At 43.6% G+C, this 15,687-nt stretch overlaps 2 protein-coding genes across 3 annotated transcripts; both read left to right on the forward strand.

The window, feature by feature from the left end:
* Window positions 1-281: 281 nt before the first annotated feature.
* olig4 (oligodendrocyte transcription factor 4) lies at window positions 282-1,076 on the forward strand. Its single transcript, XM_086183170.1, has one exon. It carries the CDS (start codon window positions 294-296, stop codon window positions 1,074-1,076), a length of 783 nt encoding a protein of 260 aa, XP_086039296.1. The 5' UTR covers window positions 282-293.
* A 3,597-nt stretch (window positions 1,077-4,673) lies between these two features.
* On the forward strand, window positions 4,674-11,918 carry bsdc1 (BSD domain containing 1). 2 transcript variants are annotated; one of them, XM_086183168.1, is made up of 11 exons: window positions 4,674-4,820; window positions 5,416-5,470; window positions 6,075-6,191; window positions 6,362-6,529; window positions 6,691-6,745; window positions 7,667-7,782; window positions 7,890-7,958; window positions 8,899-8,983; window positions 9,066-9,542; window positions 9,681-9,784; window positions 10,521-11,918. In XM_086183168.1, the coding sequence occupies exons 1-11, from the start codon at window positions 4,810-4,812 to the stop codon at window positions 10,548-10,550; spliced, it is 1,287 nt and encodes a 428-aa protein (XP_086039294.1). In that variant the 5' UTR covers window positions 4,674-4,809; the 3' UTR covers window positions 10,551-11,918. The 2 variants fall into 2 exon arrangements, with proteins under 2 accessions (XP_086039294.1, XP_086039293.1); XM_086183167.1 differs by lacking the exon at window positions 4,674-4,820 and adding an exon at window positions 4,978-5,149.
* The last annotated feature ends 3,769 nt before the right edge of the window (window positions 11,919-15,687 follow it).

A 15,687-nucleotide genomic window follows, 5' to 3' on the forward strand; every position in this document is an offset into this window, starting at 1 on the left:
TGTGTCCCCTCCGCAATTGGCTGTGGCTCTAAGTGTCTCATTATGCGGCTTATTGTTCCTTTGTTGTGGTGGTGGTATAAATACACCCCAGCAGGCCCAGAGGGTGACAGTTTAGACAGCCTCACTCCTGTGGACACACTCGTCATCAGACTGAACACGACAAACTCTTGAGTGAAGTAAGACTGTGGCAACACTACAAGGAACTGGAAACGCCTTCAGTTGAACTTCTCAGCAGTTTTCATTTTTTGGACTGTTCTTCAGTTGCGCTTGCACTTTCCCTTGCTTGAACCAAGATGGATTCTGACGCTGGCTCCACCTGCAGCCGTTCCTCATCCCCAGACCTGGTGGTGGATGACTCAGCGGGGAGCTTCTTCTCCAACAAGATGTTCCAGTCATACTGCCAAGCAAACCGGGGAGACAGAGAAGCTGAGCAGAGCAGGACAGGCGACTGTGGAGGAGGCGATAAAGTCAAAAGCAGAACTCAGCTCAGCAAGGAAGAGATGCAAGACCTGAGACTGAAAGTCAACAGTCGAGAGAGGAAAAGAATGCATGATCTGAACCAGGCGATGGATGGATTGAGAGAGGTCATGCCCTACGCTCATGGACCCTCGGTGCGCAAGCTGTCAAAAATCTCCACCTTATTGCTTGCGCGCAACTACATCCTCATGCTGTCTAGCTCTTTGGAGGAGATGAAGAAGTTGGTGGGGGATGTATATGGCGCTGGAGCTGCCGTCCAGAGCCGCACTACAGCCCACCCAACAATCACCCCTGCAGCACCAACTGCGCACCTCCCATTGCATCCTCTGGCCCAGTCCCTGCATTCTCTGGTGGGCAGCAACCCATCAACTCTCCAGCATCACTCACCTTCTCCAGCTACAACTGTAGCCCCCGCACCACACTCACCCCCATCAGCCAGCTTCCTGGGTTTTCATGCTCCAGTCCAGGGCCTTCTGAAGGACCCCCTCCACCTGACCAGCTCCTACAGACACTTCCCAGGCATGCCGTGCCCCTGCTCGCTCTGCCAACCTTTGCCCACTCCGACCTCCACGTTGCACAGCTTGTCCATGAACAAGTGAGCCAGACTCTGCTGTTTGGATCAACCCAAAGAACCAAGAAGACGAACTGCTAAAATGATGAACTTGTACATGTTGTATATACGATCTGCCATGCAAACTGCTGCTATTTTTTTATGAATTGTCTCTTCTGCATTGTTTATAGAGAACTATTCTAAATGCACAGGGGATCTTATCAGAGTAGCAAAAACTGTAATTTATCTGATATTTGTGGTGGTGAAATGTTGGCAAAAAAGGGATCTTGTGTGTCCTAGTGTACAGGATTTCTATTTTCCTAAATTAAATGTTTATGATAATATCTCTTGTCTGCTTACTTCATTTCATTAACTGGATCATTAATTACTCTGCATTAATACTGTACTTTTAGTACTGTACAGTTATCATTGATTATCTGTCTTTTACATTTTAAGAACAAGCATGTCTGCCAGGTTTCATTTGTTTTGCAACTAATATATATTCAAGAAGGGTTTGAATTATATATGCAAATGCAAAGTAGTTGTATTAGAACAACAGAACATCCTGTGTGACTAAACAGAAGGGATTTTATCGGCATTGGAAGTTGCAAAACTGGATATTTAGGCGAGCTTGCCATTGGTTACTTTGGAGAGGGACAGAAGGGCAAGATAATACGCTGGCACAGAAGCTGAATGTGGTGTTCTTGAGCCAGGGGACCATCCATCTTCACCTCAACAGGGTGTAGGAGATGAAAGGATGACACAGGCGCCGGGATGGCGCGTCACTTTTGTCTGATGCAGGCGAGGGACATAGCTGTGTCCTTAGCTCTGCGTCCTTTGCTCTAGGCCAACGATTTGTCTCTGTCTCATAAGAACAAGGATATAGGCACATGAGGGGACATTTAAAGCAGAGGACACAATGCAGTCTCAAAAAAGATATGATTTCAAAATATATATGATAAATATTTCCACACATTGTGAACTGAGATGTTCAATCAAATCTGATTGGAATAATGTTAAAAATCAAGAGCGAAGTGATAAAATGATGAATTGGCTAAACTGCAAACGTAGCTGTTATACTCACTGATTGCCATGAACATGATTTAGTCAAACAACACAACAATGAGTGGCCTTCACTTAGCAACAAATCAAGCGTGTAAAATACATGCTTGTCCTCCCACGGCTGACAGATGAGTTGGAGATCAGGGGAGAAATGAAGAGATGTAAGTCATTCTCACCCAAGTCCCTCCTCCTCCTCCTCCTCAGAGCTCTGAATAGGTTTGAACAATAGCCATGCGTGGGACACAAAGACCGGGGGAGTCCAAGCTCTCGTGCCTGAGACACAGACCCCCTCCATTCAATCTACATTTCATCATGGTAACAAGCGCTGTCAGGCCAAAAGGCCTGACACCCTCGCTCGCCACAAAGGCGGTTAGCTCTAATATATGAGGCTATTGACACTGTAAAGAGCCCCTGTCAGTACTGGGGGATTGTCAGCTGTGGGACGTCTCAGTGGGGGGAGGCAGCTGCCAGCCTAACCAGGCAGCCCAGCTTCTGTCGTGGGGACCGTCGCTGCAGCGTCACCTGGTCCCTGGTCCCCTGACACAGAGACCCTGGGTCCTCCCACACTGCCCCCCTTTATCTGGGCACAGGTGGGAATGGGAAGCAGAACACATTGTGGAGATTAGCGGGGATCAGCCTCCCTTTGGTCTAGGTAGATAATTAGAGACACTGACTTGTGCAAAGCTGGTGTTTCCTGATCGGCACCAGATGGTGTTAACCCACGGTGTGGCATCAGCAGTCTGGAGTGAGAGTGTGTGTCTGATGTGTGTGGTGTGTAATGGATATGCTTCTTAAATCATACAATATGGGCAGGTCCTCTGTGTGCCATTATGGTCAGCCACCGCTGTCATCATTGTGCTCTTTAGCGTATGCTAACCGGCAGTGGCAGCACAGGTCTGAGTCATAATGTTGTGCACAATTAACTCTGAAAATGAAGCGCAGTGATACAGAAAAGTGTTATTTTAGTATCCCATGCTGTACTCTAACACGATAGAGGTTATTTATCTTTTTTCCCACAATTTCTTATCAGCTGCTGTGATATAATCCACAACACAAGATTGAAATAGCAGTATTCCCCCTTTTATGTCATGTGAACATAACACCATGAATGTGGAGCCAGATGGATAAGTTAACTGTTTCACATAATGATCAATAGAGGGACACTTGTCCAACTTGGCTCACGCAACCTACATTGACGGAGTTAATTGGGGGACTGAAATACCCAATTAAGGGGATTGAGGCGCTGGACAGCGGAGCCATATTGCAGGACATATGCACACATTGTGCTGCGTCTGGATGAAGGGGAACATCAATTAAGAAGGAACACTTCCAGAGCCTTGTTGCCTGTTCTTTTTCCATTTTGTGATTGGTAAAGCCTCCAGCCCCCTTTTCAGAATGCTTATGAGCAGAAAGCACAGCTGCTAGGGGTCAACCCACATATGCATGTGGTGTACACTCATATTCACGTGCACATCCACAGATGTACTGAGGAGATGAGTGGATTCAGATTGGAATTGCTAAAAAAAACCAAACTAATAAGTAAAAATTAAGCTTAAAAGAATTAATATTTGTTCTGGGTTTTGTTTTTTTCTTGTCATGTTTTGTTCATTGATAAATTGGTTTTAATTAAATGGAAAAATTGTGTTCCAAAAATGCAAATGCGGAAATGAGGTGATCACAACTTCAAATGGATTCAATTAACTTTAAAGCTTTCTGCTATATATCAAGTGGTTCTCTTTACTTTTTAAACAGCTTTCATACTGATTTGGTAATCATTTGATACATGTGCAGGAGCTGAGCTCAAGTTCGGCTTGATGAATAAATCGGCTTCTGTTGTGTTGGCTGGCTCATGCACAAGTGCAAGTCTTTCTATTCTCCTTCAAATGAATTTTGTATCATATTGCTCTGGATTTTATTTTTTTTAACAAATATCACATCCAAGTATTTTGTCAGTCAGGAACGTAATACTGCAGACAAGGCAGTTAACAGATTATTTTTGATAATCTAATTAACGTTGAATTAAAAAAAACAAAAGACAGACAATTACTTTCCAGTAACCCATGACTTCCAATGTTAATGTGTCAAAAAAAGGGGTACTAAAGGGAATCTTACAGCCCTAATTTCAGTGCTTTCCTCATGCGCTACAATAATGTAGCCTAATGTTTTTACCAGGGCGCCCTGGATCAGGGACTTTTCTTTCTCCATCTTTGTTTACGTCACTTATGAATTGAAATACATTTGCACAGTGTCACACTGCTCAAACTATAGAAAATTGAATATTAGAAATCCCAAAGATCTCACAAAACAGAACCTTTACATCAACAGTGATTGTTTAACATTATTTTATCATCATTATAATAAGGTCTGTTGTTGCTATTCCTCTCTCCCCCCGTCCAAACTTGGCCCCCGGGCTCCACTTTGGGCAGCCCTCCTCGAGATCCGCCCCTGTCAAAGTCTCCACGTCTTTACCGGTGCCGCCGAGTTTGGTCTTTTGTAGCCACCGTAGTTAAGCGCAAAAAGTATACAAAATACATGGTTGTTTAAAAAAAATTTTTTATCCTAAAACATTCATCTTCTTAATAGCTTACTTGGCCCTTAACGTCCATATGAATATACATACTTGTCCGAAGAGGGGAAGTTAGTGTCCATCACGTGTTTTCTTCCCCTAAAAGCAACAAGGGTGAGAGTTCAGTAAACACAGATGATGTCATCGTCTGAAGATGGCTGAAGGGTGAGAGTGAACTCGCAAATTAGTTTTAGTTTTAAAGCTAAATAGAACGGTCCTAGCACGGTCTTCGCGGTTGTGATAGCGTTGTGCTCTTAGTTTTACTCAGCGTTCTATGCCCCTTTGAACGTTTTTGCTGCCAACCGCCTCAGGAATGAGTTCAGGAAGTGCATTTGTTTACCAAAACACAGCCCGGCTAGCGTTAGCATAGCCTTGCTAGCTTTGGTCTAGAGAAGCTTAGTCACCAAAGGGAAAAAAAAAAGTGTCAGTGCGTGCTTTATTTAAACATCTGGCATGGATTTTTTTTACTCTACGATCATCAGAAATGCGGAGAGGTACCCAGCTACGTCGCTATAACCGACGTTAGCAAAGTCGCTTAGCTTGCTAGGTTGTAAGCTTGCTAATTTCCTTCAGTAGCGTTCGTCAGGAAATGACAGCTGGTACATTTTAGGACGAGGCCATGGTTAATTATTAGGATGTTTGCCACATTTAATGAAAGTACATTGTAGAATGTGTTGTTGTTGTTTTTTGTGTGAAATAAATCCGTCTACTCTTTTGTGCATGAAAAGTAGCTAACTAACGTGCTTCTGCATTCTAACAGAGAAGGCTGGTGGGGAGGCTGGTTTCAGCAAAGCTTCCAGGCTGTCAAAGACAAGGTAGAACATTTCACACCATGTTCTACTCAATGTTCTGTCTCTGGTGGTTGGATATCTTAGGAATTCAAACCAGTATTATTTCTTCTGTGTTCTGATTTTACCACTCAGCATGTTTGTGAAACCATAGGTCTGACTCTGGACATTAATGCGAGCTGTCATGAAAGGAAATGTATTTATGGCTTTATGATAAGGCACTTCTCTTAGACGAATGAAGTGATGAAGTTTCGCTGCAACGTAGAAAAATCTGGTATTTAAATGGGCTGTAAATCCATTTAGGTTTGCCCAGTTTGACAGTCCAATTCTTTGTAGCATTTATTTTGTTTTGTGTCTGTTTTTTTTTTTAGCAAATACATACAAAATACAGGTGTGGATTATTTACAACACACACTGAACTGAAGTACAGTGTCAATCTGACTGTTACCTTAGACTGTGAACTCAGTCACCTGACATCTAAGACCCCAGATCTGTTTAGACTCCAGACTTGAAATACAGGATTGCACTTCCTTGAGGCACCAACACTGCATGCACCAAGTTTGACATTGATCAATGAACTATAGTTGAGATAGTTTGGTCATAAACACTCAGAGGACTCTTATTCTTGCAGTCTTCTGAGGCTCTCGAGTTCCTGAAGCGAGACCTGACAGAGTTCTCCACTGTGGTGCAGCATGACACTGCCTGTTCCATCGTGGCCACAGCCACCGCTGTTAAAAACAAGCTCGCCGTAAGTTGCAGCCTTCACTTGGCTTCACTTGGATCATTGGATTTAAGGCACTGTGCTCAAACAGGTTCAGACCACATTCAGGAGAGTCATACCATACATAAAATTACCAATGTTGAAGGGTTAAATGTTTCTATGTATGAAATAATACCTGATTTGTTCTGCTATTCTAGGTGGAAGGCTCATCAGAGACCACAGAAAAGGTGAAGAAGAGCCTCTCTAGTTTCTTAGGAGTGATAACAGACACTCTCGCTCCTCCTCCTGATAAAACCATTGACTGTGATGTCATCACATTGGTGGCAACACCAGCTGGAACTACAGAGGTCTACGACAGTTCCAAGGTCTGTCTGATTATAAGAGCAATATTTTGAGCCAGAGCAGAGTTAGTCTAGTTTTTTTTTCTTGATTTAATGGCTGCAGGAGATTTAGCACATGATGTGCATGCTGGAGCAAAAAGAAAAAAAAAAAAAACAACATGGCTCAGTATCTGTTTTCCCTGCAGGCTCGTCTGTACAGTCTGCAGGCTGATCCCGCCACGTACTGCAATGAGCCTGATGGTAAGACGGCGCACAGTTCTGCTGATCCTGACTGTGACTGTTGTTGATGGGTACCGTTCAGATGTCAGTGGTGCTGTTACTCTCATGGCCAATCAGCATAACGGCTTTCAGAGTGGACTGATGAAGGACAGAGAACATTTTATTTTGTTTCCGGCTGGCTAATGGTATTTTATCATGTTTAGATGATTTAGCTAGCTCTCTGTGGCCTGTTAGCATAACTTGCTTGTGTTTCTGCCCTGACATGCAGAAGCACTCTGCAAGTCACCCATCATATTGTATGACATTATAACAAAGTAGTGCAGGCATCATAGATGTTGTAGCTACTGGAGAGCCATAAGAACAATAACAACAACATGCAGAGTGATGGTGACGAGCGCAGCTGTGTCTGTGGTTTCTGCTGCAGCTTGTGGCAAAACTAATATTGCTTTGTGTGTGAAGACCAACCGTGAGTGTGTTTGTGTGCGCAGCAGGCTCTTATTAAATGAATGAGTTTATTTTTCAATTCATTCAGATGGTTAAGAACTTCATCGGAAGAATAAATACGTCTTTTATTTCTTAATGTCTCCAGTAGCAAGAGCAAAACTGATACTGTTGGAGCCTCTCCATACTTAAGCCCTCACTCATTTTGCCACATCCTGTTTGAGCCAGTGTTTCATTACCCATCCATCGTCTCTACAGCCTCAAGTGTTGTGTTTGTCCAGAAGGATGATTTAGTTTAAATGTGATGAGTCATAGAATTATCAGTCAGCTCTTTTGCTGCTTTAAAGTGGCGACTGAGTATCACACAAGTGTAAAATGACATAAAGTTAACTTTGTTTTTGGGGGTATGTGTGCTAATGCACTCCACGGCCTCAAACAGTTTCCTCTGTTCCTCCTCCTCTGTTGCCCTCTTTGTGTTAAAAAGACCTTGTTGTTGTTCAGGTCCTCCGGAGCAGTTCGACAACTGGCTGTCCAGCTTCAGTTTAGAGGACAAGAAAGGAGAAATCTCAGAGCTCTTGGTCAGCAGTCCTTCTATACGAGCTCTTTACACTAAAATGGTAAATATTGTTGTCTTTTGTCACATTTGTTTTGAACTCAGAAACCAGACTCAGATAACCTCATGTATTCAAATGGCTTTTTTTTTTTTTTTTTTTTTTTTTTACAGGTGCCAGCAGCTGTAGCCCATTCTGAGTTCTGGCAGCGCTACTTCTTTAAAGTCTTCCAGTTGGACCAGGTAAAGATTTTAATCAGTTTATTCTGTACTTCACATTGTCCTCATGGTGTGACCACCAAGTTAGTCCCTTTGCCTTTGGTGCCCCCTCCTGGCCAATTGGAGAACCTCAATAGATAACACCCTCGGAAGACACTCAGAAAACAGGTTTGTTCTGATTTTATGAGGAGGCACATGATACCTTGATCATGAGCTAGAGAGGCAGGATTTTTTTCTTCTGTGAAACATGTCAACAAGCAGCAGGCTCATTAGAGCTTTATCTGCTGGTAAAGAGCTCTGGTTATCGCTTGAGAAAGTTCAACTCAAAAATTGTGGCAGGAATGTGGTATTTAATGATAAATTTGATCATGGAAATTCTGCTCTTAGAAAAGCTGAAGACCGGGACTACAAGCTTATGTAATTTAACACAACAGTCCAGCACTAAACTCCATTCTTACTGTGTCATTGTCTGCAATTTGTCCCTTTAGTTTGTGGCGCTGTTTTAATTAACATCAATGTCAAACAGACTGAGGGGTAAGAATTACGACAAGAATCAAAATGAAGAAAAAAGAGGAAACTGAGGCACTCTAAACCAAAAAATGTCTGATTCATTTCCAAGGGCAGGGCAGCAAGAATCATTTGAAACTTGTGATGAGACAAGACGTTCACGTTCTAGCTCCTTGTGTTTACCACCTGCCTCCTCTACACATGAATTTAGTTGATTTGCAACATCTGCACTCTCCTTAATCACTGCTGTTATGCATTTTAGTCGACTGTAGCAACTAAGAAATAGATCTTCCCCTCAGTAATGTGAATTCTAGTACTCATTAGCTAAATTTCTATTCCAAAGGACACATTTTTCTGGAGTTTTGCTCGAAAAAAAAACCAACAACAAAGGGTATAAACAGTAAGATTCTCACATCACAGTGCAGATGATAACAGTTTGTCTTGATTGTGTTCTCAGGAGGAGGCCAGGAGAGTGGCGCTGAAGCAGAGGGCGGAACAGACGTCTCACACAGAGACCCTGGGCTGGGAGGAGGAAGAGGAGGGTACGCTAGCTAGCAACACACGTAAATAATTCAGATTTATTGTGATGTTGTATTCGCTGATTTTTCTCATTGTTCCTGTCAGATGAGTTCCTCGGCTCCCCGTCATCATCCACTTTCAACTTTACAACCCCGATGAACAGATCGACCCTGCTGACTACAACCTCGGCAGCTCTCACAGGAACGACACAACTCAGCCCCATCCTGTCTCCCAGCGAAGACGCCACCATCTCCATAAGCAGCGACAGCGTCAGCCTGCCAACGCAGGTGGAAGTGCAGCCAGACCCTGTTGTCACGGAGCTGGCAAAGAAACTGATAGTGACTAATGTGGACGATGTAGCAGACAAGACTCAAGAAGAGCAGAAGCTTGGACAGAGGGAGTCACCTCCAGAGGCTCCGGCAGAAGCTGTAGCCCAGCCAGAGGTCGCTGTTGATGGGGCGACAATGCGGACCCCCGCCAGTAAACCAGAGACCACGAAGGAGGACGGTCCGCAAGACTTGAGAGTGTTTGAGCTCAACTCTGACAGTGGGAAGTCTACGCCCTCTAACAATGGCAAGAAAGGTAGGATGGCCTGAGGATGTTTTTCAGGTGGCAGTAAGATTCTGGAACATTATGAGTCTTCAACAGGATTAAATTAAGTGAGTTTTCCATTAGATAGACGTCAAGGTGACAGAACGTTCCTGATTGTTTTCCCCGTAGGCTCCAGTACTGATGTGAGTGAGGACTGGGAGAAGGACTTTGACCTGGACATGACAGAGGAAGAAGTGCAACTCGCTCTCTCTAAAATCGAAGCTTCTGGGGAGGTTAGTCCTTTCTTTTTTAGAAAATGTGAAGATATGATTCTCACATTTTTTTAACCGGGCTCTATTTTCCTCCAATGTTAATTCAGAATAATTAAGGGGCACCAAAATGGTTTGAATCCTTACAATATTGAGAAAGAACTTTGTGGTTGCAGCTGGGAAACGGCTGAGCTAGCACACAGGGCAACTATCCCTGTCAAAGTCAGTCTCCTAAAAGCGCTTGCTGCTTCATGCGGGATCAGATATCATCAGCCTCTGACAACATTATTGACAGAATCGGAGAAATGGACGCGTGTCTAACATGTCAAAAGTCTCTCTGCAATCTCACTTACTTACTTGATGATAGTTTTCCTCGATTCCTCTGGTCTTCGCTGTCTCTTCCTGTCCTGTACTGGGATACGTGAAGGAATGTCTCGAGCGCAGTGATGTGGATCAAAGGGGTGACGTCCACTGTCACTGTCGTGTGATGATAAGTTCTCATCCTGCTGCAGATCACAACATACTTACACTCTTCTCAACACAAGCGTTGCCTCTCTGCGGGCATTGGCTCACTGCACCCACAGCTGCACACCAGTTACACGTTTGCCTGATATCCTTACATGAAACACTTCATATGGTTTCAATGCTCATTAGGAAAATAGGGCCCAGGATGGAAAAACCAACATTTTCCTCCAAGTTGATTTATTAAAAGGGGCTTATTTTATTGTTGTTGTTTCTTTTTTTCCCCTTTTTTAACCAGCTGGATGAAGACTGGGAGAACTGGGAATGAGAGCCACTCCAACATGAACTCTGTCCCGCCATTAAAAGCTAGTTCTCAGCAGACGAACCATGCTTAACGTGTTTAACTCTTTGTCCTCACTGTCACCATGTCATGATTGTCAGCAGGCGGTTTGGATCATGTTGGTAACCCTGTTGGGAAGAGCAACAGGACGACCAAGGCAATAAGACTTAGACTGCTCTGCTCCTGGAGCTGTCAGATTAGTGCAGATAGGCCGCTAGCAAGAGTCTCGACTCCGGTCTTGACTATTTCTTGGAGTAACTTCTGACTTAGAGAGTTGATGACACTAGTACGATATTCTGACCTACAAAAATCAGAATGTGAGTGGTCTCACCACAGAAGCGGAGGAGCTTCCCTTTTTTTCTTTATGCCATTAGATCATCACCTGTGTTGCTTCGAGCGTATTTCAGGTTGGGTTTAACGGCAGGCTGATAAAATAGCCTTTAAATGCTTCTTTATGCTGCTTTCCAAGATGAAATACTTTGTAGGTGATTTTTGATGACAGCCAATTGAGTTGAAGCTTTCTCATCTTTATTATGCAAGTGAATCCTCAAAATGAACAAAAAAAGAAAAAGAAGTAGTATTTTGGCCTTCATTCACAAAGCGCTTTTTCATTTTGGATTCACGTCAAACTCTAAAAACATGGCCTTGTTTTTGTTGCGTCTGTCATTGGAAACACAACCAGTTAATGTTTATCGTCCACTCCCCCCCCGCCCCCCCCGCGACCTTTTGTTCCTCATGTGATCGGTTTTAATATATGAGCTTGTCGCATGTTGTTTTTTTTTTTTTAAAGGTTTCACTTCTACTAGTCTTACGTTGGTGGAGGGAATGTGTTGATTATCAGTCATGAAGACAGGAGTCGCACTGTCGGGTTCGAAATCCAGGGGTGGCGTCTCATCTCATTCACTTGCAAAGGAAAAGAATCACAGATCTGTTTTGATTTTTTTTTTCTCTTTGACCTGCATTTGGAACCAGATAGCTTAGCAGGTGGTGTGCCAACTAGAGGAGGAATGCGAACACGCTCCATCATCTGTAATGTAAGCCTAGAGATGTAATATTTATACTAAAATAAATACGTAATATTGTATTATGTGCTTTGGATTGCATGTCTGTGCAATAACATTATGCAAAACATTGTGCAGATGTTGAGTTGTATGTTTTCTCTCGTAAAGCAGTCGGCTGTTTTTCCAGGTTTTTTTTGTTTTCTGACAATGTGTTGCATGTCTCTAAACCTCGCCTGTGTAATTCCCTTCACACTTGGAGCTAAGCTGTTCCACACCAATCTGTTTCCACGTCATTTTTTTTAAGTCGTCTTTCACTATATTTTCCAAATGATCATTAAAGGATTCATGGATAATAGGCTTAGTTTCTTGCATCTCAGAATAATCCAGCTGGCCGTTTTGCCGTCCAAGACGAAAAACCAGTCTTGTCTGTTTAAAGCAGACGAAGCTGCAGAAACATTATAATTAGCGGAGTGTTCAGTGTCTTCAATTACAGTGTGAGAGATGTTCAGGAAATCACCACTCACACCAGACTGTTGCCTCCTGCCAGCACCCAAGAGTGTGCTTAGCTGTGCTGAAACACCACTGCTTTTATTTTAAAAATGTGGTTCTTCACAATAAAATCCGCAACCCAAATAATTGTACTTAGGTGGTATGCAGGTATGTAAATTCACATGCATCCGAAACAAAATGTACTTTATACAGCAGCTGTCTGGGACCGGGGCGTAAAGGAGGAGGTCACTAGTGAACATGAATTTACCGAACTTTTGGAACACTCTGATTCTTCTGTTTCTGCACATGAAGCTCTCATTCCACACTGGCTGTCACACATGCAGTTCACTGTATCTGTTGTTCACACTGAGGTCATTATTTAAACCGTGTGTGTCCTCTTGCATCCCTGTTTCCCAAATCCCTGGACTCTCTGTGTCTGAACATACGTGCAGCAGCGCTGGTGAATGATTGGCTCAGTCGTGATGGAATGGACATGTACCTTCAAATGCTTTAACTAGGAACAATTACGAGCTACTTCACTTGAGTATGTAGCATTTTTCAGACTCATTTGCTTTGATGAGAGGGGCAGCTCATGCTTGCTGATGGTTTCTGTCCAAAGGAACAAGGAATTGAACGGAGTCAAAAGCTGTAAAGAAGACGGAAGGAGTGGCGTTTTTTTAAAAAGGGGTGCAGCCGAACACTGGAGGGAGAGCTGCATCCTCTGTCATTCAGACGTTTCTAAGGTGAAACAGGTATACAAACAACTAAGAACACGGCACTATGGTTAATTCCCCTTTTTTTTTTAGTGCTTATGTTAAGCTGTTCCACTTGCATTTTGCAGTACTCAGCAGGTACTCAGTACTGATACATATTTATGTATTGTCAGTCGTTGAGATGGTACCGTCTGTGGTTTGCAGAAACGTACCTGCCAAGATTTTATTCTGATGACTTGAGGTTTGAAAAATGCTAATGTGAACCCAGTCCAAACTTTTGCAACTGATAGTAAAATCTAACTTTATACTTTTAAAATATATACAGTGTCATCTAAACAAAGTTCAGCCTCATATATTTTCAGATATTGTCATAACCTCGGGTTTTAATTTCTTTAGAAAATACTCTATTGTAAACAATAACATGGACGTAATTATTTTCACTTGAGGTAAACTAAGATTTTTTGAGCAAATTACAGACTTTTGCAGGTAAACAGTCTAAAACAAAATGTAAAGTGGTACAGAAAAACTCCAATACTTCGACTACGTCACACTTTGGAGGAAAACATTGTGCTATTTACTCTCCCCAAATTAATTAGATACTCTCCACATTCACTTTAGTATCACAAAATATGATCAACAAAAATACAATAACAATGTGTAATTCAGCATTAAACTACAAAGCAGTGTATTAAGGGGTTCTAGTGAGCCCCGGAGCGTGTATAATAAACTTGAAAGTCGAAATAGTTTCTAAATCTAGTCTGTGTGCTGGAGAAAGTTGTCGTGTCGCTTGGTTGGACAGTCACCAGGTGGCGCTGTAGCTCCAGTTTATCAGACCTAGTGGAGACCTGCCACTCCTTTTCTTTCAGCTGCAGCATCCATCTCGCAGACATGGATCAGCCACATGTTCTCTAACATGACATTGTTCGTCAGTAGCGTTAGTCGTGTAGTTGCTGCATTTTCCTTTGTTGGTGTTTTCACATTCGTCATTTAGTGATCGTGTGGGGCGGTAGAAGGCTCTGATAGTCCCCTGAAGGTTTCCGTGGCTTGGGTTGTGGCATCAGCTGGGCTAATGTAGGTCACAGTGGAAGGACACCTGTACGCCACTCTGGCTCTTCAACATGGATGCTGCCTGTAAAGATGGCTACTGTCTGTCTGTCTCTCTGAGTGTGTTCTCCTCTCGCTCGCTTATTCGGTACCCACACTACAGCCAGTGTGGGTGTGGTTATGAGCTGGACAGATGAGTGACTTGATGAGTTAGTCCAACTTCAAGACTAACGCGAGGGTAGTATTATTAGACACCGCCGTATTTTTAAAAGACGGAGTCAGACAGGCTCGTTCTCTTAACACTGACATAAGATAACACACATCTTGTTTGTTTATTTAAATTGCAGCCCTTACATTCCGACACCAGCACCGTCACACCCGTGTGGTAATGGTTTGCACACATGTTGCCCTAACTGGACCCCAAATTACACAGACACAGATATATTACATTCTTTCTTACTCTGTTCCCACTCGCAGTCCTTAGTCAGCAGAAAGGCTGTAAAGGAATTTCCTGTTGAAGCCCACCGCTCCCTGTGCCTTGCTCCGTGTGTGTGTGTGTGTGTGTGCGTGTGTGGGTGCGCACACGCGCTTTACATTACCACCAACCCTAACCAATGTCATGTACAGATCACTTCACCGTGCAAAGGCAACGAGGATGCCAATCATACTGTGGAGAGAAATACCTCCCTCCTGAGGATCTTCGCAGCGTCTGCGCTTCCTCTGGTATTCCATCCTTCACTGAACACTTCCTGTCTCTTATTCATCACTGTCTTCACAAATATACTGTCCAAAACTAGGTTTCACACTCTGAAACACACACACACACACACACACACACACAAAATCACAGGGTGTCAGGATGAGGTCATTATCTTGAGAGTGAGTATTATTCTTTGCACCCTAAAGGGAGAAACCCTGTAACCCCCCCTTGCCTTTCAATAAGCACAAAAGACTCCTTTTGAGGGAGGAGGCAGACTCCTATGGAATGTGTTGCCAGGGTTTCTATAACAACTGGCCTCCCAATTCACACCCGTTTCATTTGTGTATGAATCTTGATGTGGGGATTTTGCTCCGCGTGCTTAATTCTGCCTCTTTGTCTGTTTATTGGACATAAAAGATTGTGTTCCCTCATCCTCACGGTGGGTTCAGACAGTTTGTTATGCTCTCTTTAGTGTGAACTACATGCTCATCATAAGTTAAGAGACCAAGTACAGCCACCAGGCTCAGCGTTGATCCATTGTTGGGGGAAAAAAACTTCTAAAGGACTCTTGAGATGCCTCCAGATTTTTCCATGACAAACCATCGCCTTTCCCAATGTCGAGCGGTGGGAACTGGCCACTTTGTTTGTACGAGGCGGTGTCTGGGAGGAATGTGGGGTTTAGTCAGGGAGGGAGGAGATGGGGTTGGGGGGGGGGGGGGGGGAGTATGATAACTCCCACTCCATTCAGATTTATGGTCAAGACAGAGGGGCTCCTCTGGATGCTTGTCAGGGGACTAGTTGAACACCGCCCCTCTACTCCGGAGCTGCCAAAGCAAATGTTTAGTCGCACAACCTCGACCTCTATTCTTTAGCTCCCTCTCTGTTTTTCTCTTCTGTCTCCCTCGGTGCCATCATATGGGAAAGTGAGCAGACGTTCGGTGAAGGAGTGTGTTCATATTTCATGCTGCTCCGTGTGCAAAGAGGAGCCATGGTGGTTTAATCCTTACAGCTGGTTAACTTCTGGGAACAGGGATGACCACGAGGGCTGTCTGCAGAGGTAGACGCGCCACCTAATAGTGCGAGGGGAGTTGTCGGAGAGAAGTGCCAGCTTTTTACTCCTCACCAGTGAGGAGGCAGTCTTGCGTGAAGACACTTGGGTCCTGGTATGGTGCCAACAT

The sequence above is a fragment of the Aulostomus chinensis genome, chromosome 17, assembly GCF_037954235.1.
Source record: "Aulostomus chinensis isolate RoL2024-O1b breed Wild chromosome 17, RoL_Achi_v1.0, whole genome shotgun sequence".
NCBI lineage: Eukaryota > Metazoa > Chordata > Actinopteri > Syngnathiformes > Aulostomidae > Aulostomus > Aulostomus chinensis.